Genomic DNA, 22,149 nt, shown 5'->3' with positions numbered 1-22,149 from the left:
CGGCATTGGCCCAAGTGTCCTCTACCACAGATGTCACACCGTGGCAAAAATGACCATGTCTGCCTTGAACCTCGTTGTCGTTGCAAAACCGACGCCCGTGAGCTCTCACCTGGTCCTGACTGAGTATAGCGGTCATACCTGTAGCCCTGTAACTGAGGTGGCGGAGGCCTAGGTGGTCATCCGAAGTACTGGGGCCTATAACTACCTTGAGACTGCTCCTGAGACCTAGGAAATCTCATCCTCTTACGCTGCCCTTGCTCAGTCCTCTCTGTACCCTGCTGTCGACGCCTACCCCTTTCTATATTCTGAGCGAATGCCTGAATCCGAGAGATATCCATATTATCATGCAATGCAACGGTGGCACATGCCTCGGTCAACTCTAGGGCTAACCCTGCTATAAACATGTGGATCCTGTCACGCATAGTAGCAACTATGGATGGTGCATATCTGGCTAATGAGTCAAAACGGAGACTATACTCTCGAACACTCATATTGCCCTACTTAAGGGCTAGAAACTGATCGACTCGAGCCTATCGGATCTCCCGCGGTAAGTACTTGTCAAGGAAAGCATCTGAAAAATTCTCCTAACTAGCTGGAGGTGCATCACGTGCCCTGGATCTCTCCCATCCCTCGTACTAAAGCATGGCTATATCTCGGAGTTAAAAAGCTGCTAGCTCAACTCTTCTTTCTCTGTGGCATGCATAACCCGAAAGATCCTGTGAAGCTAATCTATGAAATCCTGTGGGTCCTCCCTATAATCTGACCCCATAAACTCTGGGGGACTCAAAGCAATAAACTCTCGGACCCTTGAACTCCCAGACCCCTCAGAAGATACCCCACTAGCTGATGCCCTAGCTTGTTGTTGGGTAGCTACCAATTGTGTCAACAAATGCACTGCACTCCTCAAGTCCTTATCTGGTGGAAGTGGAGGGGGAACTGGATGTGCGGTATCCCTAGGAATCTCCTCAGGTGGTGGAGGAGCCGGTAATGGCTGAGTAGGGGTCTCGCCTTGGGCCTCAGACTGGGACCCATCTACCGGGTGTACCCTGCTGGTCCCCTCATCTGTTGTTGTATCTCCCCTCTGGCTAGGCGTAGTCTTCCTAGTCACCGTCATCTATGTATGAAAACACCAACACTTAAGTTTAACTCAAATTTCCTATAACTAAGTTCTACATCACGATTTAGATTTGAAAGAAGGGTAACCAACTCCTAAATGCCCTATAGCTCCATGATTATATAATGTGGTGCACAACACATCTATAAACAAGATCCTACTAGACACGGCTTGTAGACTCCCTAGGACAGAACTGCTCTGATACCAAGTTTGTCACGCCCCGAACCTAGGAGCGAGACCAGCACCCGGTGCTTCACCTAACCTGGCGTACCAAATTGCGACTAAGGGACTCTGAACATATAATGTTATAATTTGGCCATGGGTCCACCTTGCAAGACAATTTGCGAAGCAAAATATAAAATTGAATGGAAACTAGCGCTAACTAAACATCAATATAAAGCTAGGCCGACAAGGCCGTCAAAACTACTATAGCTGACAAACCACCAAAATATACATACCAGGCCTACAAACCCAACATACTGCACTAACCAACAGGATTTGTCTACAAGTCTCTACTGATAGATATATTGTGATCGGAACAGGGCCCCGACCTACCCATAATATATATACATATATACAGAAGATGTACATGAAAACCTAGACCCGATAACTCTGAAGGATGTGGAGCTTACCGATCAAGCTGAACTCTGGAAACACCTACTGATGAGGTCTACCCGTCTGTCTATCTGAACCTGCATGCATGAAATGCAGCGTCTCGAGAAAAGGGACGTCAGTACGAAATAATGTACCGAGTATATAAGGCAATAACATAACTGAAAACTGAAACTGAACTAATAATATAATAACTGGAAGTAACTAGGAGTCAAAGATGATATGGAGATATACTTACCTGCTGATACTGACTCAACTCCTTCAATATATTAAGTAAGATAAATGTCCGGCCCTATAAGGCTCGGTACATGTAACTGCTCGGCCGTAGTAGGCTCGCTCATAGGCGCTCGGCCATACTAGGCTCTGTATCTTGACCATCCTGGGCTCACTCATAAGCGCTCGGCCACAGTAGGCTCGGTATATAACTTACCATCTGATCAGAGGTTGCCCAATAGGGGCCTGCCCATCGATTATAGCTCGATGGTGGTGAAAATACTGTAATACTGTATATATATATAGACCCTCTACTCTCTTGACTTGAAGAAGACAATACTAAATTGAATATAGAGACCCGATAAGGAAGAATACTGTAACTTATGAGACTAGGATAATGTATATAAATTCATGAATACGAACTTCCCTTTATGTCTCGTTGTCAAACATATGTAGTTACGGGATCATGCCAAAATGAAGGAAAGGTTTAGCCTTAACATACCTTATCACAATCTTTCCAATCACCAAGTTGAACTCGCCTCTTCTCACCTTAATCTACAACAACGATAATAATACTATCATTAAGTTACGAAACGTATAACTATCGCACAACAAACGACATGCTTATTTTGTATTAAAACGGACAGCATTTCCCCTATAATCCTTACTTCCTCCAAATTCAAGATAACACCAACAACACCAAAAACAACAATAACAACATATATACATTATTTTCCAACATTATGTACAACACACAATACTACAAAACAGCCCAACACACTCCAATCTTTTCATACACAAAACGACCACCGTAGTAGTGTTAATAACCCGAAAATGTTACGACAAAAGACCAGCCCAACATCCTGCATTTTATGTGGTGTTTCTCCACACCCTTCATCCTCCAAAACTCCACAAAATAATAGTAAATCACGCAGCCCAACAACAACAACAAACAGTCCACAAAACAGTCCACTACAAGTGAATAACTCGAACTCACGGCTTCCGATCACCGTCCCGTGAGTTCTTACAAATATAGAACAACTTACCATGCATCTACAACTGTAAAGAATGGATTAAAGAGAGCAGTAAACTTACCTTATTTGTGGGATAACTCAGCTCCTATCTTGGTTCTTCAAAACTCTAGGCTTTACCTCCAATTAGAACTTGAAAGGGAGAGAAAATCAATTGGGGTTTGTGGGGAATTTTTGGGAGGATTTTTGCAGAGATTAAGTCTGGTTATTTTGCCCTATTATCATACTAATATATGAAGGGGATATGACTTTAAAAAGGCCTCTTTGAACAACCCGAATTGGCCCAATTTTGGACGACCCGAATTGGCCCAGTTTTGTATTCTCGTTTAAGCAAGTAGGTGACAGTCTGTGCAGTCTTGCAAAAATACCCATATCTCTCTACTCCGATATTGTATTAACAAACGGTTTAATGCGTTGGCAAAATAGATTCATAGATCTTTAATTTGATGGGTGGAACACCCCATAACTCTAAGTATATTGGGAGAAAATCGCAGTTACATTTGACCCAAAGTTTCAGTAAAACGTATGAACGTAACTTGTGATGACTTTCATCGACTTTTGATCCACCACTCGCTTGACTTCAAAATATAACACACGACTATCATACGAATAAAATAACTTATAACATAACCTCCTTATCATGTTAAACACCCTGGTCTCACCCCAAAAGTACATGCTATAGTATTCCCAACTTGTCGGCTTTCGACGAAATATTATTTTCTTCAATTCCTTTAGCTTCTGAACCTTCCAACCATCTTTGTACTTGTTATTCATGATCTTCAATATTTTTAACTTCCAAGGTAACATGATTAACTTGCTTTATATATTTTCAAAGATGATCTCATTTTTTTGGGTCCTACATTAGTTTGCTCACGACGCAATTTTATGTACGAAAATATAGGGTGTAACAGATCGCAGAAGCAGATTTTGGACCGCATGTGTGGTTTAACTGGGCAGAACATATAAACATAAGGGTTCGCGATTTTCTTTATTTTCAAATATTTTGAGCTCGGACTAAGGCGATTTTTGAGAGGGTTTTCGAGGGGATTCTTGAGGTAAGTCCCTTGTGCTTGTTTTTTTATCAATAATCTTGTATCCCCATTTATTTTCCCACCTAGTTTGGGTTTTTAGAAATGTAATTTGGGAGTTTGAGGCTAGGGATTTGGAGAGTTGATTTGGGGGATTTGGGTGACGATTGGGTGTTGGATTGTGATAAAAATTGTATGATTGGACTCGTGGTTGAATGAATTTTCGGATTTTATGACTTTTGTTGAAATTCGAGATGTGGGCCCGAGGGCCAAGTTTTTAACCAATTTCGGATTTTTGAGTTATAACTTAGTAATTTATTGTGAATTTGATTCTTTTAGCCCGTATTGATTGTATTGTACTGTTTGTGGCTAGATTTGGGTTATATGGAGGCCGATTTGCGAGGCAAAGACATATTGGAGTAGGGATTTGCTCGGTTTGAGAGAAGTAACACTTCTAAACTTGGCTCTGAGGGTTCGAAACCCCGAAACATGTGTTATATGATTGGTGTTGAGGTGACGCACATGCCAAGTGACTGGCGTGCGGGCGTGCACCGTGAAAATTATGATCTGGTCGATTCCATGGCACTATATAGTGGACTTATCTTCTTGATGTCCGTGTTTTCATCATGTGATAAAGTAATTAAGATGTTAATCATGCTAGAGATCATGTTTAGGCTATATGCCGGTACTGTTGGGACCCATAGTGGTCGTTTCTTGCTGTTGTCTTACTGATATCATTGATATTTCGTACTTAGTCATATTCATTCATTTCACATCATATCTCAGTCTCTATTGTTATTTATTGATGCATCATATCATTATTTTCGGGCTAGTTTCATTGACATAGTGAGCATGTGAGAGAGACTAGAGAGATTGATGACTGAGTGAGGCCGAGGGCCTCATTATGAGTGACATTTATGGGATCAGGTTGCATGCCGCAATATTTATACTGATTATGATAGCGCTTGGGACCCATAGTGGTCGTTTCTTGCTGTTGTCTTACTGATATCATTGATATTTCGTACTTAGTCCTATTCATTCATTTCACATCATATCTCAGTCTCTATTGTTATTTATTGATGCATCATATCATTATTTTCGGGCTAGTTTCATTGACATGGTGAGCATGTGAGAGAGACTAGAGAGATTGATGACTGAGTGAGGCCGAGGGCCTGATTATGAGTGACATTTATGGGATCGGGTTGCATGCCGCAACATTTATACTGATTATGATAGCGCTTGGGTTGAAGGAGCCCCTCCAGAGTCTGCACACACACCCCAGTGAGCACGATTGATTATATTGAGGGATAGATCTTCCTTGGACATGGATCTTGTCCGAAGCATTATATACATGGGGATGGATCTTCCCCACGTGTTGGATTGCCCTACTCAGTACTAGGTGACTGATGGTCAATCTGTGTATATATTCCGGGATGGATCTTTCCTGGGCTGGAATGGCCATATACAATACTGAGTGATTGAGCAAATGAGAGTGTGAGCACATGAGGCTGTCAGCATGGTGCATCGCATACAACATGTGCATTGGCATGTAGAGGTAGAGAAGTTATATTCTTTTTATCATTCAGATTTGATCTATTTTACTGTTTTGAGTTTATCTGTTGAACTTGAAAGCATGCCTACATTTCTGCACTGTTATTTCCATATTGAACTGTGCCGGTTGGGTTCATCACTAATTTTAGTCCAAAGTTTGGATTTGTTACTTATTTAGTTTGTTGTACTCACGCTACACCCTGCACCTTGTGTGCAGATCCAGGTGCTTACGGTCATGGCGGCTGCTGAGTGTGCAGTCAAGATCTCTGGAGACTATCGAGGTAGTTGCATAACGTTCGCAAACCTTGACCCTCCTTCGTTATCTTTACTTGTATTTCAGTTTTTTTACTTTTTAGACATTGTGTTAGACTATCTTCCGTAGTAGATGCTCATGTACTCGATGACACCCCGATTTTGGGAGAGATTGTATTGAGTTGCGTATTAAATTATGTTTTCAAAAGGTTTTTCCTTAAATACTAATTGTTTCCATACTTTTCAAAGATTTTGGTTATGTTGAAAAAGTTGAGTAATTGGCTTGCCTAGTTCCACGATAGGCGCCATCACGACGGTTGGTTTGGGGTCGCCCAAATTTTTTACCTATACGTATCGACTCCATTTTCCTTTAGGTTTCACTAGTTTCTTGAACTTCCAACTTGCATCCCTGTTCTATATCTCTTCTCTAATTTCTTCCAAACACAGAACTTTTTCTTCCCTTCTTCCAATGGCTTCTTCATCTAAATGTTCTGGTTCTTCGAAGCATAAGAACAAAAACGAAGGTTCTGCTCCTCCTATAGTAAGTTCCATAATCCCCAAAAGGCTCAGTACTTTGAAAGATTTGGAGGAGAAATTTCCCACTGATAACCCCCATACATGGGCAGTTAACAGGTATCCATCTTCCATTCGTCCTTCCAGTATCTCTACTGTGAAGGAAGACTGTTGCTGCCCGAATTTGGATATCATCGCTCCCGAACTATCGGAACGAGTGACCCTTCCCAGAGAGGGGTTCACATATTTTTACACGTACAATTTTACCTTGGGTACGTTCTTTTTGATTTAGTGATAGCGAAATTTTGTCTTCGCTACCAGGTATGTTTGGCACGGGTAAGCCCTTCTATGTGGAGGACGGTTGCCTGTCTTCGATACTTGTACTTTGAAACCAGAGAAGAGCTGACCCTAACTCACATGATGAATTTGTACTCCCCTAAGATCTCCCGCAGAGGGATGATAAATCTTTGTAAGCGTGGTCACCATGCTTTGATTTCCAGCATGGATGATGACAATGACCGAGGGTGGATGGAACGGTTTGTTGCAGCTGCCTCCGGTGACATTATTCCAATAACGGCCTCATCATTTCCGATTGCTTGGAACCGTTCCCGTAAGTTTCTGTCAATACGTTCTCCCCTCCTAAGTGTTTTTTATGCTTGTAGTGATCTTTCAACTTCTATATGTTATAGCGACCCGATGGCCCCCATCGGTGGTAAAAGGCTTGGACCGGTGGGTTCAAAATATTTTGGACATTACCACGCCCGAAATTCGCTTGTGGAAAGAACTGTCCATAAAATACGGGTGGAAGGCCAAGAATCATGGTAACTATGATTTACTTTGCTTTAGTTTTTGCATATTTGGATTTTGGCTAAATCTCCTGACTTGTTTGTCAAATTAGGTCTACCCTTGGGCTCAGTCGAGATCCCCGAAGAGGATGTTTTGGCCGACCCTGCTGATGCGGCAAGGCTACTCCAGGCGGCGCTTGCTCGAACGGGTGCCTCCGGGTCTACTCCGGGCACAAATATTTCTTCACAGAGTCCCCGGCCAGAGAACAAGCAACCAAAAAGAAGACGTTCCTTTGCATCCGGGGAGAAGAATAAGAGGGCAAAGGTTAATGCCCTCGAATCATCCCAGGTGGCAATGTTGGCCGGTCCTCCCTCCGGGCCGATCATAGACACCGTAGTGATTGATGATGAAGAAACTAGTGATGAGGGAGCTTCTCTTCATAGAAGACAACGATCCTTATCCTCTCAACAGAATGATCAACCTGTTGATGCAGTCACACCCGCCGAGGATGATGTCTCGGCACTTTGGGGAGAGTTTGATTTGGTGGAAAATGCCAACTCTCGTTCTTGGGCCCCAATCGATGTGCCCAATACTGCGAGGAAGAGTACCGGATCCTTGCCGTCCTCGGTTGATGAGCACCCAACAATCAATGCTGCCTTCGGTGCAACTACTTCACATTCTTCTCCTTTACCAACTTTATCACCGCCTTCTTTGCCACCAACAACTGCTACCTCTTTTCCATCTTCATCCTTGCTTCTCCTAACAACACCATCTCCAACGGCCGCACCTGACCGTGCTGAAGGCGTTTCTCTTCTCCAGTCTCTTGTTCATGGGAATTTGGGACAAAATTATGCTGCCCTTTCTGAAGATCCTCAGAGGAGGAGGAATGTTACCCTCTCGGTCTCTACCGGGTGCAACCTTCTTTCTCGGCCGGTGGAGCTTGCAAATTATCTGAAGCCCTTGGATTCAGAGAAGGATTGGGAAAAAATTCAGACACTCTCGGGAGAGTGTTTGTTGAACAATGCCATGCATAATGCTGTATCAGTATGCTTCTTTCTTTCTCTGCTATTTTGTCCAACTTCTGAATGAGTGCATTTTAAGCTTTACCTCTTTTTTTCTCGCAGGCCAATTTTCTTACTTCCGAGGGCCTACAAAGTTTAATCCGCGATAAGGTGGAACTTTCTTCTGAATGGGATCAGCTTTTAGCGGAACGGTGCCGGACTGTTCTTCGCCTCTTGGAACTGGAAACCAGGGCCACTGAGGTCGATGTTTTGGAAGCCCGTTTGCAGCAAAGTGAGCAAGAAGTGGTAACCCTCAGTCAGGAAGTTGGGCCGCTGAGGGCCGACTTTGATGAAGTCAAGGCTAAATGGGTTGAGGTCCAAAATGCCATTCTTGCTGCCAATGATTGTGAGGCTGCTGCTGCTGAAAGGGTAACTAATTTAGAAGCAGACTTGAATTCTAAGGCCGAAGAACTTGCTGCCGCGGGGGCGAGACATGCCCGGTTGGAGGAAAAGTATAAGAAAACTATCGAGCACAACATGCTCTATAGTTCAACTGTCCATGATCTCGATGTTAGTCTTCAATCTGCTAGGTCCACCCGGGACAATCTTTTTGCCGTGATCACTCAGCTCAAAGAAGAACTCAGGCACCGAGAGACTTCCCTCGTTGTTGAAAAGACTTGCGCCATGTACAACATGAAGAGAAAAACCTTGGAAGCAGCCAAAGCTGGCATTATTGATATTGATGCCGAAATTGCTAAGGCACGCGAGCTTGAGTTGGCTGCAAAGAATGGACTCCTGGCGCGATCTGATGCTCCTAGTTCTTCTGATTCTGGTTCCGATATTTCTGATACTAAAGAGGAATCGGAAGGCGATGATGTCGAAGACCCAGTTGGAGAAGATGTTAAGCCATCGGTGGCACCACCTACTGCTCCCAGGGATATGGATACTTTTCTTGATCTCGATTCCAGTTATGTTGTAGCTTAGCTCTTTCTTTCCCTATTTTGTATTTCCTTTTGGTACATCCTTGTAAATAAATACGTATTGTTGCTCAACTATTTGGCTGAGTCTTACCTTGCTTGGATATCTGTGCAAGTTTTTTAACCCTTATGCATGTCTTCCTATTTTTCTGCATGTGGTCTCGGGTGTATTTTTTTCGTTGCACTTTTGTTACGAGAATTATCCCTTTTACATGAGGGTTTTAATAAATATTTGCGCAACTTTGATTTCTGCGTCTTTTTCATATATGGCTTCGGGTGTATTTTTTCCTGATAGCATTTTTGGTTCCGGGCATATATTCTTCCGGAACAAACCCTTTAACATGAGGGTTTTAATAAGAGGGGGGCCCTCTTATGTTTACGGTGCTCTTGAAGAGGACGTCTCTTGTTCATTACGGTACTAACATTTGAAGTACTTGTTTAACTTTAAAATGACAAAATTAGCTCATCATTCAGTCAAGAAATAAGATAAAAGCAAAAGGATTTCATTTCATTCCTTCTGTTTTCATAGTTTACATAGGCATTTTGCTACGTAGAAAAGAAGTTGCCATGACTTGTGGCTATCTTGTACAACTTATTTCTACGGGGTTGTTTGTGCAGTCCCCGGTCCCGACGGCGTGTGGCATTCAGTGTTGCCTTGACGGATTTTTGCTCCTGGTTGACGTGGCATTCAGAGCTGCCTTGTCGGATTTTCGTTCCCGGTTGACGTGGCATTTAGAGTTGCCTTGTCAGATTTTTGTTCCCAGTTGACGCGGCATTCAGAGTTGCCTTGTAATTATATCATTATCCCCAGTGTTCTAATGCAAATAATGCGAGTTGGAACACTGGAAGTCTTGTAGCTTCGAAGATTCCAACGATGAATTTCTACGTAACCCTTCGCTCGGTAACATATTTTGCTTTCCCCTTAGGAATTCGTGCTGTCGAGCAAAAGAATACCTGGCAAATCCCTAGTGGTTTGTGCTCGTGAATGATCGTGTAACCCTTGTTTGGTAGCAAACTTAACTTCCTGGTGGGAATTTCCTACTGAAGCAAAGATTACCTTATCGTCCTTGAGTCGAGACTTGTTTGTTTTGCCTTGTCATAAAAAAAATCTTATTACTATTGTTTTTGTAGTATGCTTGTGGTCGTTGCCTCGTTAAAAAAACTTGCCTGAAAAAACCCAATTGGGATAAAAAGTAGAACGAAAGATAAAAGAGTGCAGCACATATTTTCCGTCTGACTGTTGTTTGTCAGCAGTAATATTTTTTGAGATATGCCACGTTCCAGTTGCTGGGCAACTTGTCTCCATTGTGGTTTTCCAACTCGCATGACCCTTTACCGGTGATAGCTGCAACCCGGTAAGGGCCTTCCCATGTAGAGGTTAACTTGCCGGTGTTGAGTTCTCGGGTGTTTTGAGTCACCTTCCTCAAGACCAAGTCTCCTATTTTGAATTAACGAAGGTTGGTTCTTCGATTATAATATCACTCTATTCCCTGCTTTTGGACTGCCAGTCTGACATACGCAAATTCCCTGCGTTCCTCGAGCAGTTCCAAGTTGACTAACATCGCCTCATTGTTTGATTCTTCATTTGCCTGGAAATACCTTAAGGTTGGCTCCCCTATTTCCGCCGATATTAAAGCTTCTGCTCCGTACACAAGGGAAAAATGGGTTTCTCCTGTGCTTGATTTGGCCGTTGTCTGGTTGGCGTAGGACCATAACACTCCGATAACTCTTCGGGCCAGATGCCTTTTGCTGCTTCTAGCCTTTTCTTTAGATTTTGCACAATTGTTTTGTTTGTTGATTCCGCTTGTCCGTTTGCGCTCGGATGGTAAGGTGAAGAGGTAATCCTTTTTATCTTCAAATCTTCAAGGAATTTTGTAACTTTTGAGCTGATAAATTGTGGCTCGTTGTCACATACAATATCTTTCGGTATTCCGAACCTGCTTGTGGCTCGTTTTCCCATAAAATCAAATTGTGGCTCATTTTCCCATAGGAAGTCGACCACTTCGCGTTCTCCGATCTTTTGATAAGGACCTGCTTCCACCCATTTTGAAAAATAGTCAGTCAGAATCAAAAGAAACCTTACCTTTCCAGGAGCATGTGGTAATGGTCCAATGATATCCATTCCTCATTTCATGAACGGCCACGGGGACAAAACCGAATGCAGTGGTTCCGCCGGCTGATGTACTAGTGGTGCGTGGCGTTGACACTTATCATATTTTTGTACAAAGTTTTTGGCTTCTTGTTCCATACGGGGCTAGTAATATCCTGGTCGGACTAACTTCAGCACCAGAGAATCTGCACTCGAGTGGTTTCTGCATATACCTTCATGGACTTCTCTCATGACATAATTGGCTTCTGTTGCTCCTAGGCACCGGGCCAACTGGCCTTGAAAGGATTTCCTGTACAACTGGCCTTTCCTGAAGCTATACTGCGTAGCTTTGGTGCGCAATGCTCTTGATGCTTTGGGGTCTTCGATCAATTTTCCATGCTTGAGATAATCGATTATCTCATTTTTCCAGTCGCAGACCAGACTAGTAGAATTTACCTCATAATAACCATCTGTGTCCAAGGCTAAGTTCATCAGTTGTACAACCGTAGCTGATTCTGGTCCTTGGATTTCTGTTGATGAGCCCAGATTTGCTCATGCATTCGCCTCCGTGTTTTCTTCCCTCGTGATGTGGTTTATTGACCACTCCTGGAATCTTGTCAGTAAAGCCTGAACCCTTACTACGTAATGTTGCATACACTCTTCATTGGTGTCAAAAATTCCGTAGACCTGATTTACCACCAACTGTGAATCACATTTCACTTTGATGGCTTCGGAGTCAAGTCCCCGGGATAATTCAAGCCATGTAATCAAAGCTTCATACTCTGCCTCATTGTTAGTTAGAAGGATCGTTCTGATGGCTTGCCTTAAGGTTTTCCCCGAAGGCATGATCAAGACTATTCCGAGTTCGGACCCTTTCACATTTGCAGCTCCATCCATGAATAAGGTCCAGACTCCTGGTGCCGGTTCTGACACCATTGTTGCCTCTTTGGAAGCCAGAGGCAATAGTCCAGGGCTGAAATCAACCACGAAGTCAGCCAGGACTTGTGATTTAATCGTTGTCCTCTGTTTATACTCTATGTCGAACTCGCTCATTTGAACGGCCCATTTGGCCAATCTGCCCGAGAGTTCGGGTTTATGGAGTATATTCCTTAAAAGGAAAAGCAGTCACTACCGTTATCGGGTGGCATTGGAAGTAGGGCCTTAGCTTACAGGCGGTTACCACGAGAGCTAAGGCCAGCTTTTCCAGATATGGGTAGCGTGTTTCTGCTTCCGTTAAAATTTTGCTAACGTAATATGTGGGGAATTGTGTACCTTTTTCCTCATGGACTAAAACTATGCTTACCGCAACTTCCGAGACCGCCAGGTAGACCAGCAATGATTCTCCTTCTTTAGGTTTTCGAGAGCAACGGAGGGCTTGACAAGTATTTCTTCAATTCCTTCAAGGCTTACCGACACTCTGGTGTCCACTCGAAGTTGTTTTTCTTTTTGAGAAGCGCGAAGAAGCGATGACACTTCTCCGATGATCGGGAAATGAACCTGCTCAAAGCCGTTAATCTACCTGCGAGTCTCTGTACTTCCTTTACGTTGAATAGTTGATCCGGGATGTCCTCTATGGCCTTGATTTTGTCGGGATTCACCTCAATTCCTCTTTGTGAGACCAGGAATCCTAAGAATTTACCTGATCCGACCCCTAACACACACTTCTCGGGGTTAAGCTTCATATTGTGCTCCCTCAGTGTGTCAAACATTTCTTGCAGATGTCTCAGATGATTACCTACATGCAAAGACTTAACGAGCATATCGTCTATATATACTTCCATAGTTCTTCCTATTTATTTTTCGAACATCTTATTTACGAGTCGTTGGTAAGTAGCTCCGGCGTTTTTTAGTCCGAAGGGCATTACGTTGTAACAATATGTACCAAAATTTGTTGTAAACGAAGTCTTTTCTCGGTCTTCCGGGTTCATCTTGATCTAATTGTACCCGGAATATGCATCGAGGAAACTCATTAACTCGTGCCCGGCCGTAGCGTCGATCATTTGATCGATATTTGGTAATGGGAACGAGTCCTTTGGACATGCCTTATTAAGATCTTTATAATCTATGCACATGCTAAATTGATTGTTCTTCTTAGGAACTACTACCACATTAGCTAGCCAGTCCGGATATCTTACCTCTCGGATTGAACCAGTCTTAAGTAGACGGGTTACCTTTTCTCTGACGAATTTATTCCTTGCTTCGGCAATAGAGCGCTTCTTTTGCCTTATCAGAGGTATGCTCGGGTCCAAGCTTAACTTGTGCACGGCTATCTTTGTTGGGATTCCTGTCATATCCTCGTGCGACCATGCAAAACAATCAGCGTTAATTTTAAGGAATTCAATAAAATCTTACCTGAGCTCTGGGTGTAGTCCTGTTCCCAACTGGAATTTCCTTTCCGGGAATTTTTCAAACAGTGCAACCTGCTCTAGTTCTTCTGTCGTGGATTTCGTTGCGTCTGTTTCTTCCGGTACTTGAAAATACCTTGGTATATGATATTGCTCTGACTTTCCTACCCCCGGGGAAACTTCCTCTAGGTCGGGGTCGGAAGTTGGTCCCGATAACTGCTATGTCGCATGTTCCTTTCCTTTGATATGAGAGACTGAGATCGCATTGATATGTCTCGCTATCGGTTGATCACCTCTTATCCGCTTGATCCCCTCGGGTGTTGGGAATTTCAACAATTGGTGGTACTCGAAGGCACAACTTTCATCTCGTGCATCCATGGCCTTCCCAGGATGATATTATAGCCCATGTCCCCATCTACTACTTCGAAGAGAGTTGTCTTTGTTACGCCCTCGGCATCCGTAAGCAGTAAAAATTCCCCTCGAGTTGTCACGCTTGCGAGGTTGAATCCGGCAAGGAGCTTTGTTATCGGGACGATGTTCCTGGTGAGTTAAGCTTGATCTATAACTCTCCATTATATGATATTGGCGAAACTTCCTGGATCCACTAAAACACGTTTAATTTTAAAATTTAACACATTTAAAGAAATTACCAGTGCGTCATTGTGTGGTAGTAGTAATCCGTCCGCGTCTTGATTCGTGAACGTGATATCATCTTCCCGGAATCTCTTACTATAGGTTGTCGATGCTTTATTCTTCTTTGCGGTTGAGAAGGTGAACCCATTAATCTCGTTCCCTTCGAAGATCATGTTGATCATTTGACGTGGAGGTTCTTCTCCCGCCTTTGAGGTTTGCACGTCGCCCCTGTCCCGGCCATAATCATTTTTGGCTCGGTCACTCAATAGTTCACTGAGGTGACCATTCTTCAACAGCGTTGCCACTTCTTCCCGGAGGTGCCGACAGTTCCTAGTCCGATGGCCATTAGTGTCGTGGTATTCACACCATAGATTTGGGTCCCTCTGGTTGGGATCAGACCTCATAGGTCTCGGGAATCATGCCTTTTTGATATCTCTCATGGTCGAAACTAACTCCACAATGCCGACGTTAAAATTATCCTCTAATAACTTTAGAAAAGAAGAACCTCGTAGTCCCGAGATTTTTCTATCCTGCAGCGATCTGTTGTTCCACCCACGATCGGTCCTCTTGTCAACGGTGAGCTTGTCCGATGTTCGGAAGCTCGTGTTACGATCTTCCGTCCGCTCGTAAGGCAGAAATCGGCCCCTTGAAACTTGTCTATGTGAGTCGACATCGTCCTCTATTTTTTCTTTGTTCTTCTCACGTCCCTTTGCTGATGACGGGAAGTCAACCCGATCGTCTTCGATCCTTATCTTTGACTTGTACCGGTTGTGGACAACCGCTCAAGTTGTTGCTTAAAACTCGAGCAGACTTTCCTTCAACATTCGGGAAGCATCTGAACTCCTTGGTTTCAAACCCTTAGTGAACACTTCAGCTACCTATTCGTCCGGGACGGCCGGTAACAACATCCTTTCCTTCTGGAACCAACTAACGAACCTTCATAATAACTCGGATTCTCCCTGTGCGATCCAGAATATGTTGGTCTTTCGGGCTTGTACGTTTCTGGCATCGGCATGGGCCTTGATGAACGAATCCGCGAGCATTTCGAAAGAATCTATGGAATGTTCGGGCAATAATGAGTACCAAGTCAAGGCTCTCCTTGTGAAAGTCTCACCAAATTTCTTCAATAACACGGACTCAATTTCGTGAGGAGCCAGATTATTTTCTTTCACCGTCGTTGTGTAGGTGATGATGTGTTCATGTGGATCTGAGGTCCCATTGTATTTTGGCACTTCAGGCATTCTGAATCGCTTTGGGATTAATTCCGGGGCCGCACTTGGTTTGTACGGTAACTGGATGTACTTCTTCGAGCTTGGGCCTTTCAATACCGAGGGTGCTCCCGAGTTTTGGTCCATGCGGGCGTTTACTTCCTTCATGAACCGCAAGAGTTCCTTCTTGAATGGATCGTTATATCGCTGTTGAGGCCAGATCTACTCCTCCCAGCCCCGTCGGACCCAACTTCGCCCCTAGGAGTGTTGTTGTTGACTCTCTGCATCGTTTGGTTCGTTGGAACAATGAGAGGAACTGGATCTCGTCTGTTTGCATTATTTGAAGCGCCTGATAGCGTCCGCTTTAACTCTGTCATAATCTGATTCTGCCGCGTGAGGTGGCCTAGAATGAGTGTCTGTTGCTCTTGCAGGATCCTTACTGCGTCTACTACGTGCCCCTGGTCAGCATCATCAGGAGTGGCCTCCCGTACTTGCCTAGGGTACCGCCCGTTATATACCGGCGTGGCATCTTCTCCCTCATTGCGGGTGTCGCTGATTGAGTCCTCAAAATAGGGATGTTCCCCATGAACCTCAGGATCGCGAGTGTTAATAACGGTATTGATTGCCATTTTTTGGTGATTTTTTGCAAAGATAGAAAACGATCAAAGCTTGTCTATGGAGAAAAAGCAAGGACTAATTTTAATCGCAACGACTGTCTAGGCCTCACGGTGGGCATCAAACTGTTTACCCGAAAAATGGTACAGTTGAATTTGTTCGTGGTTTCTAGACAGATGAATCAATTTAATCCCAAAAGATAATAAACTAATCAATTTTCGTGTAAAATACTTAGCTCAAATGTAGATAAAATGATAGATTTGGAGAGCCCAGGAACAGGGTTTCTAAGCACGATGATGATGAGAACAACAAGCTTGAGAGAGAAATAATATCTAGATGCTGTATTAGAATCTATTTTTTGATGCCCAGAAAATCATGTATTACAATGATAGTTGAGCCTATTATTTATAGCTCAGTGGGCATAATGGTCGGGCCCACCACTAATGACAATTTTAAAGTACGATAATGAAAATCTAACGGTAAACATAAATGCTCAAATTCCTGTAATGAGCCGTTATTCTTTAGTGCTATAGAATATTCTTCATTGAATGCTATCAGGCGCAACATGCTCAATGCTTTTATGGACTTGCCTTTCTCGGTGACACACGAGGTAGATGTGCCCGATTTTTCGTTCTCCCGACTTTGATTCCACGTGTTCCCTTCTTTAATGGCCACGTACCATGACATATTTTACCCAACAGAGGGGCCTCTCTACTTGCATAGTTTTATTTGATCATGGATCTAAACGGGAAAGCTCGTATTAGGAAAATACCTGAGCTAGAAACCAAAATTTACCATACTCTTCGATATGCTAGTTTGCCTTTATCGAGTTGATTAAAAAGTCTTTTGCCGTTGAACTAGTCTAGGAAATAACTGTTGTGGACATATTAAAAACATGTAAGCTACTTTAACAAGAGTCATTGATTAGTATTCCTTCATGTTCATCTTTTGAGAACTCAACATCTAATTAATTAAAATCTATAATGACATATAACAGAATATGATCATAATGATATTTTTGCATTTCACCAACCAAATTAAATTAAAATCATTTTTCAAACGTAACTCGTTTTATGTTCGTAACACAATAGAAAATGAAAATCATATTGAGACCTTCTGTCAGTATTACTCCAACACAAAGTCACAAAAGGCGACAAGTGAGACTTGCTTATTTGTTAAAAGTACCTCCACCCATTACGTGAAAACACTATACATCCTCCTAATTTGGGAGGAATTTTTTTTTAAAAAAAAAGTCACAAAAGGCATTATCTCTTGAGAAGAACTATCATGCACTGGATTTATTACGCCTGCCTTGTTTGGATGGTTCTACTTTAAATACAATATTTATTTTGATTGTTACCTTAATTTTATAAATTATTAACAGCCATAATAAGAAGGTATGAGGAAAAAAGGAATGCGGTGAAAGTGGATCGAACACGTGACCTTCAGATCTTCAGTCTGACGCTCTCCCAACTGAGCTATCCCCGCATGTGGTTGTGAACGGTCTTATAATATTAATTGAACATTCATTAATTAAGTTAATCAACGTGTTTTTCACGTATTCTTCTTATGATCTTATCTGTAAGGACAGAAAAATCATCCATAGACGGCTCGGTTGTGATTTGTGAAGCAGAGAGATGGGGAAGGCTTTCAAAAAAGAATTTTCACACGGTGCTGTTTCAATCCTGTATCAAATCCCATTTTTGTTTATCAAACTGATTATCCTTACAATTTATTTCCTTATTTATCGATTAAACTGCAGATGAGAGACTCGCAGAATCACAAGATATAATCGCCAAATATCCTGATCGACTGCCGGTGTGTCTCTATACTTTTGTATTCAGCTTCCACTTTTTCGTTGACTTAAATTCGATTTTTTTTATGTATATGATTCTTTTCGCATTCAACCACTACGTTTTGTACTTTTCTCTAATTTGAAATATGTTAGACAATTAGGTTATGGCTAAGTAGATGATCACTGGGTTTAAAGTTAAAAAATTTAGCTGAAAAGACTTTAGCCATTTTATAGCTTCACTGTGCAAAAAAAAATATGTACTCCATATATTAGTGTTTTATAATATCATAAGCTGCTGGTTCAATTTAATTTGCTTCTTCCTACCAATTAGCTTTCTTATCTCAACTGATTCAAACTGTTTCCTAGCCTCATCCTCCTTATCTCCAATTTTTAGCCCCTAAAATTCCTCCAAAGTTTTGCATTTACTCAAAAGTCATAATATGACTTTTGATGTTAATTAAAGGTATTAGTGTTGATATCTGACTCTAAGTGGCAGGAGAGGTTCCTTCACCTTGGTAGCTTCAACATTCTATCCTGACAATGCTTTAGCATCTCTAGTGGTTCCACAGCTCGCATGATTAGCAAATTCTTAGTCTGAAATTGAAAGTATACACCCCCCCCCCCCCACACACACACACACACACATTTTTTTTTTAAAAAAAAAAACTTTGGAACATCTTTCATTAGTGGTTGGCACTTGTCAGGAGCTTTTGTTCTTGGATCCGTCATCACTAGACTGATTTGGTTTATAAGTTTCATGGTTCTTCCAAAGCAAATTCTGACTAATTTTATTCCAACCAATAAGAGATGATGTCTACTTGAATTTTGAGGACAACCCTGAAGCTTGATAATGTGGTACTTGCTTCTTCTTTCTCTTTCACAAAATCGGACAAATATTGAGATGTGATAATCACCTCAGGTTCAAAGCTCAAAGGTGAAGGAGATCTATTGCCAAATAAAATTGTAGACGTGAATGAAGGTAGAATAGAGAGAGACTGGATGCTGATACTTCAGCAATTTAAGGCTTTTCGAGAAATTTAAGAGTGAAAATGATGACGATGAAGAGAAAGGTTGGACTTGATCAAGTTAATCGAAAGTTAAAGGTAGACTTAAGTGAGAATTAAAGGGGGAAGATGATTAACATATTGATGGCAAAATGAAATATTACCTTATATGGAAGTACATACAGTTATGCGTATCTGTAATTATATGTAAGATTGGTGCTCTGTGATTTATGGGCTTAGCATTAGGTTTTGGGTCTTCGTATACTAGTACATAGGTTATATCCCCTTTGGATTTTTTTTTTAAAAAGTTTTACTTAACAAAAAAATTGAAAATTTTGCATATGTAGCCCATGTGTTTCTTTCGGAATCATAAGGATTGAAGTCCCATCTTATCAACCATTAGGAGTTTAAGTGGTAATTGCCTGTTGTTACAGCTTCTGTTGAATAATGCACACACCAAAGTTTGATTTGAACCCTTTGCACAAAAATTAACTATTTGTGAGTGTTGCTTACAATTGCTATAACTTTTCCTACCCTACCGACATACAGTATTTGGATGATTGCTGTTCAGAAAGAAACATACAAACAACAAAAATATATTGGATTAACCATTATGTTTTACCCTCTGGTGGTTATTGAATGCTCCTTCATGCATAGTGCATATTGTCATCAACAACAACAACAACAACAACAACCCAGTATAATCCCACTAGTGGGGTCTGGGGAGGGTAGTTTGTACGCAGATCTTACCCCTACCCTAGGGTAGAGAAGCTGTTTCCGATAGACCCTCGGCTCCCTCCCTCCCTCCCTCCAATAGTGCATATTGTCATCATGTCATGAATTTATTTGTTTTATATTTTTGCAGGTGGTGGTTGAAAGATATTCAAAGACTGACCTCCCTGAGATGGAAAAGAAGAAGTAAGCAAATATCATCTCGGTGTCATATTTCCTGCCAAAATCTAGTGTGATGTGCTTTCTTATACTACTCATAAATGTGATGTTTCTGAATCTCCTCTTGAACAGCAAATGTGAATCTCTTTCTAAGCTTCCTAGTTTTGGATGCGCTTAGAGAATTTCTTATGAATATCTAGTTAGAACTGAAAATCTGACAGCAGAGGGAAACAAAACTTTTACATAGGGAGGGAAAAGTGAAAAGAATGCTTACAGTCTCTTTCTTTCCTGTGCAGCACATGCTTAGTGCTGGATCAATAAAATTCTTACCCTTATCAAAAAGAAAAAGAAAGTAGTTTTTCCATAGAAGCACGTTCATTCCTTTCCCTTATACCACCCAACATATTTGTGTTGGAATGGCGCTCCAAATTTTCCATAGATCCTTTTTCATCTTACGATCCTCTCCAGCACCAAAAGAGGGGTTTTGACTTTCTGTGATATTACCAGTTTCACCCTAAAAATGTAAACAAAATTCAACAGTTGAATCGCAATCCAGTAATTCAAAAAGAGTAATTACTGTTTTCAACCTCCTTTTACACATGCAGCATCTACTGCAAATCTGCATAGCTCTTCTTTGATATTCTTGTCTTCTTGAGTAGACACGCTTCATTAACTATAACCTAACTGAAGCATGCAACCTTATAGGGAGCTCTAGTTTCAGGGAATAGAGATAATCCATCTCTTGTACATGTTGTGTACCATTTCGGTACTATTAATAAAATTTCTTTACTATATAAGGAGCTCTAGTTTCCCAACTAAATTTAATAGGCTATTGTGGGGGTAGTGCCACTTGCAACAGATATGTTTGATAGCAAGACTTCACATTAAATATACCATTTTCTTGGAACTGTCGATATCAAAGAATCTGGAGCCTCTCACAATGTCTGCACATCTTCCAGGTCTTTCAAAAACTGGGTCATCCTTTCGATTTCCCAATCATAGCAGTGCCTTCCGAAGCTTACTTCTCATCCGTTCTGTCATCTACGTCGAGCTATTGGAACAGCTTTGTGTAACATAGAGCTGAACAAATCTGGGATCTTCTCTTTAGTGGACAATGTACTATCCCGGCTACCTGCCAAAAAATGATTCTTCTACCATACCCTGCCTTAAATAGTATTTTAGGGCTTCACATTTATTTGTAAATGCAACGAAAACCCAATAACTGACTCTCCTCCGTAGGCCCTGTTTTGGAATTTGCTTTTAGTTTCTTGGAGGGGTTGTAGTTTAATTCACGGTTGTACATGTAGTTTCCTGTAGTTTGCTGAATGAACAGAGATGGAAAACCCACTTCTTCCCTCCCACCAAAAAAAAAAAAAAAAAAAAACCAAGACACTCCCCTACCACTGTGTAGTCCTCTACTGTTCCTCTTATAATAGTCCTATAAGGTCCTAATTAGTAATAATCCTCTTTTTTTTTTTTTTTTTTAATTCTTCTATTCGGTCTTGACCACAGATACCTGGTACCCCGTGATATGTCCGTTGGCCAATTTATCCACATTCTGAGTGGCAGACTCCATCTGGCTCCTGGGAAAGCTCTCTTCGTGTTTGTGAATAACACCTTGCCTCAAACAAGTAACTCCTAGTTTGTTCACCTTGCCTCAATTTTTTTTTACATGTTATAACACCATGACAAGGATTATTTGCCCCGTCACTGATATCGTATGGATTTTCTTTTGCTGCAGCAAGCTTGATGGAGACTGTGTATGATTCTTTCAAGGATAAAGATGGGTTCTTCTACATGTGCTACAGCAGTGAGAAAACCTTTGGTCGTGCAAATAGTTGAGCATATTGTCACTCTTAGAAAGTGTACATTGTGAACTAAAATATGTAAATGGTATCTGTATTGCATGTCTGGCATGCATGGTTCTTCTTCCTGTAAATTCTTGCACTGGAATGTCCATACTCTCAACTGAAAGGGGTTAGGCTATTGCCTTGAATAGTTGAGAAACAGTGGTCGTAGTTGGAGATAAATCATCCTAATCTGTTGATTTTGTTCTCCAAATCCTAATCTATTGAATTGAAAAGCAAAAAAAATAAAAATCCCTGTGCTAACTTTTGAGAGTGCAATTGCTAATGTAGACCCTTGGCGAGAGCCTCTTGAAACTAATGTACAATGGATACCATTCATGTGCTAATTTCAGGTCCTCTCTTTTCTAACTCAGCTTTTCACAATCTAGTTGAGGTTGGTCAAAACAATATTGAATAAAACAGTACAAATTGAATAGGTGTTTAGCACAACCATTTCGAGTCTCGTGTTTGTATAATCTAAGGCAAATGCTGTTGGACGAAACCAAATCGTGGTGTCATATTTCTCATTTGATCTACCATGGCCCATCCAATTGACCCTTCAGCTTATCTCTGGCTAGACGTCCCAAGTCCACGTTCACCATGGCTATGGAATGCCATGTTGGGGTCCCTCCTGGAAAAATGAT

At 41.7% G+C, this 22,149-nt stretch overlaps 1 protein-coding gene and 1 non-coding gene across 2 annotated transcripts; one reads left to right on the top strand and one right to left on the bottom strand.

The window, feature by feature from the left end:
• Positions 1-17,383: 17,383 nt before the first annotated feature.
• TRNAF-GAA (transfer RNA phenylalanine (anticodon GAA)) lies at positions 17,384-17,456 on the bottom strand. The gene has a single exon. It is a non-coding gene; the product is annotated as a tRNA-Phe (tRNA).
• Positions 17,457-17,493: 37 nt separating this feature from the next.
• LOC107771520 (autophagy-related protein 8i) lies at positions 17,494-21,781 on the top strand. The gene is made up of 5 exons (XM_075237913.1): positions 17,494-17,639; positions 17,731-17,786; positions 19,633-19,685; positions 21,171-21,289; positions 21,400-21,781. The coding sequence occupies exons 1-5, from the start codon at positions 17,606-17,608 to the stop codon at positions 21,498-21,500; spliced, it is 363 nt and encodes a 120-aa protein (XP_075094014.1). The 5' UTR covers positions 17,494-17,605; the 3' UTR covers positions 21,501-21,781.
• Positions 21,782-22,149: the final 368 nt, after the last annotated feature.

Source organism: Nicotiana tabacum, chromosome 19, assembly GCF_000715075.1.
Source record: "Nicotiana tabacum cultivar K326 chromosome 19, ASM71507v2, whole genome shotgun sequence".
NCBI lineage: Eukaryota > Viridiplantae > Streptophyta > Magnoliopsida > Solanales > Solanaceae > Nicotiana > Nicotiana tabacum.
The sequence above is the reverse complement of the archived record's forward strand: the minus strand, read 5'-3'. Positions and strand labels throughout refer to the sequence as shown.

What these genes read in the sequence shown, in the direction of transcription:
- LOC107771520 (XM_075237913.1), top strand. Translation starts at nt 17,606, where the DNA reads ATGGGGAAGGCTTTCAAAAAAGAATTTTCACACG. An exon ending in CCTGAGATGGAAAAGAAGAA is followed by an intron (nt 19,686 to 21,170) that starts GTAAGCAAATAT and finishes TCTTGACCACAG; the next exon opens with ATACCTGGTACCCCGTGATA. An exon ending in TAACACCTTGCCTCAAACAA is followed by an intron (nt 21,290 to 21,399) that starts GTAACTCCTAGT and finishes CTTTTGCTGCAG; the next exon opens with CAAGCTTGATGGAGACTGTG.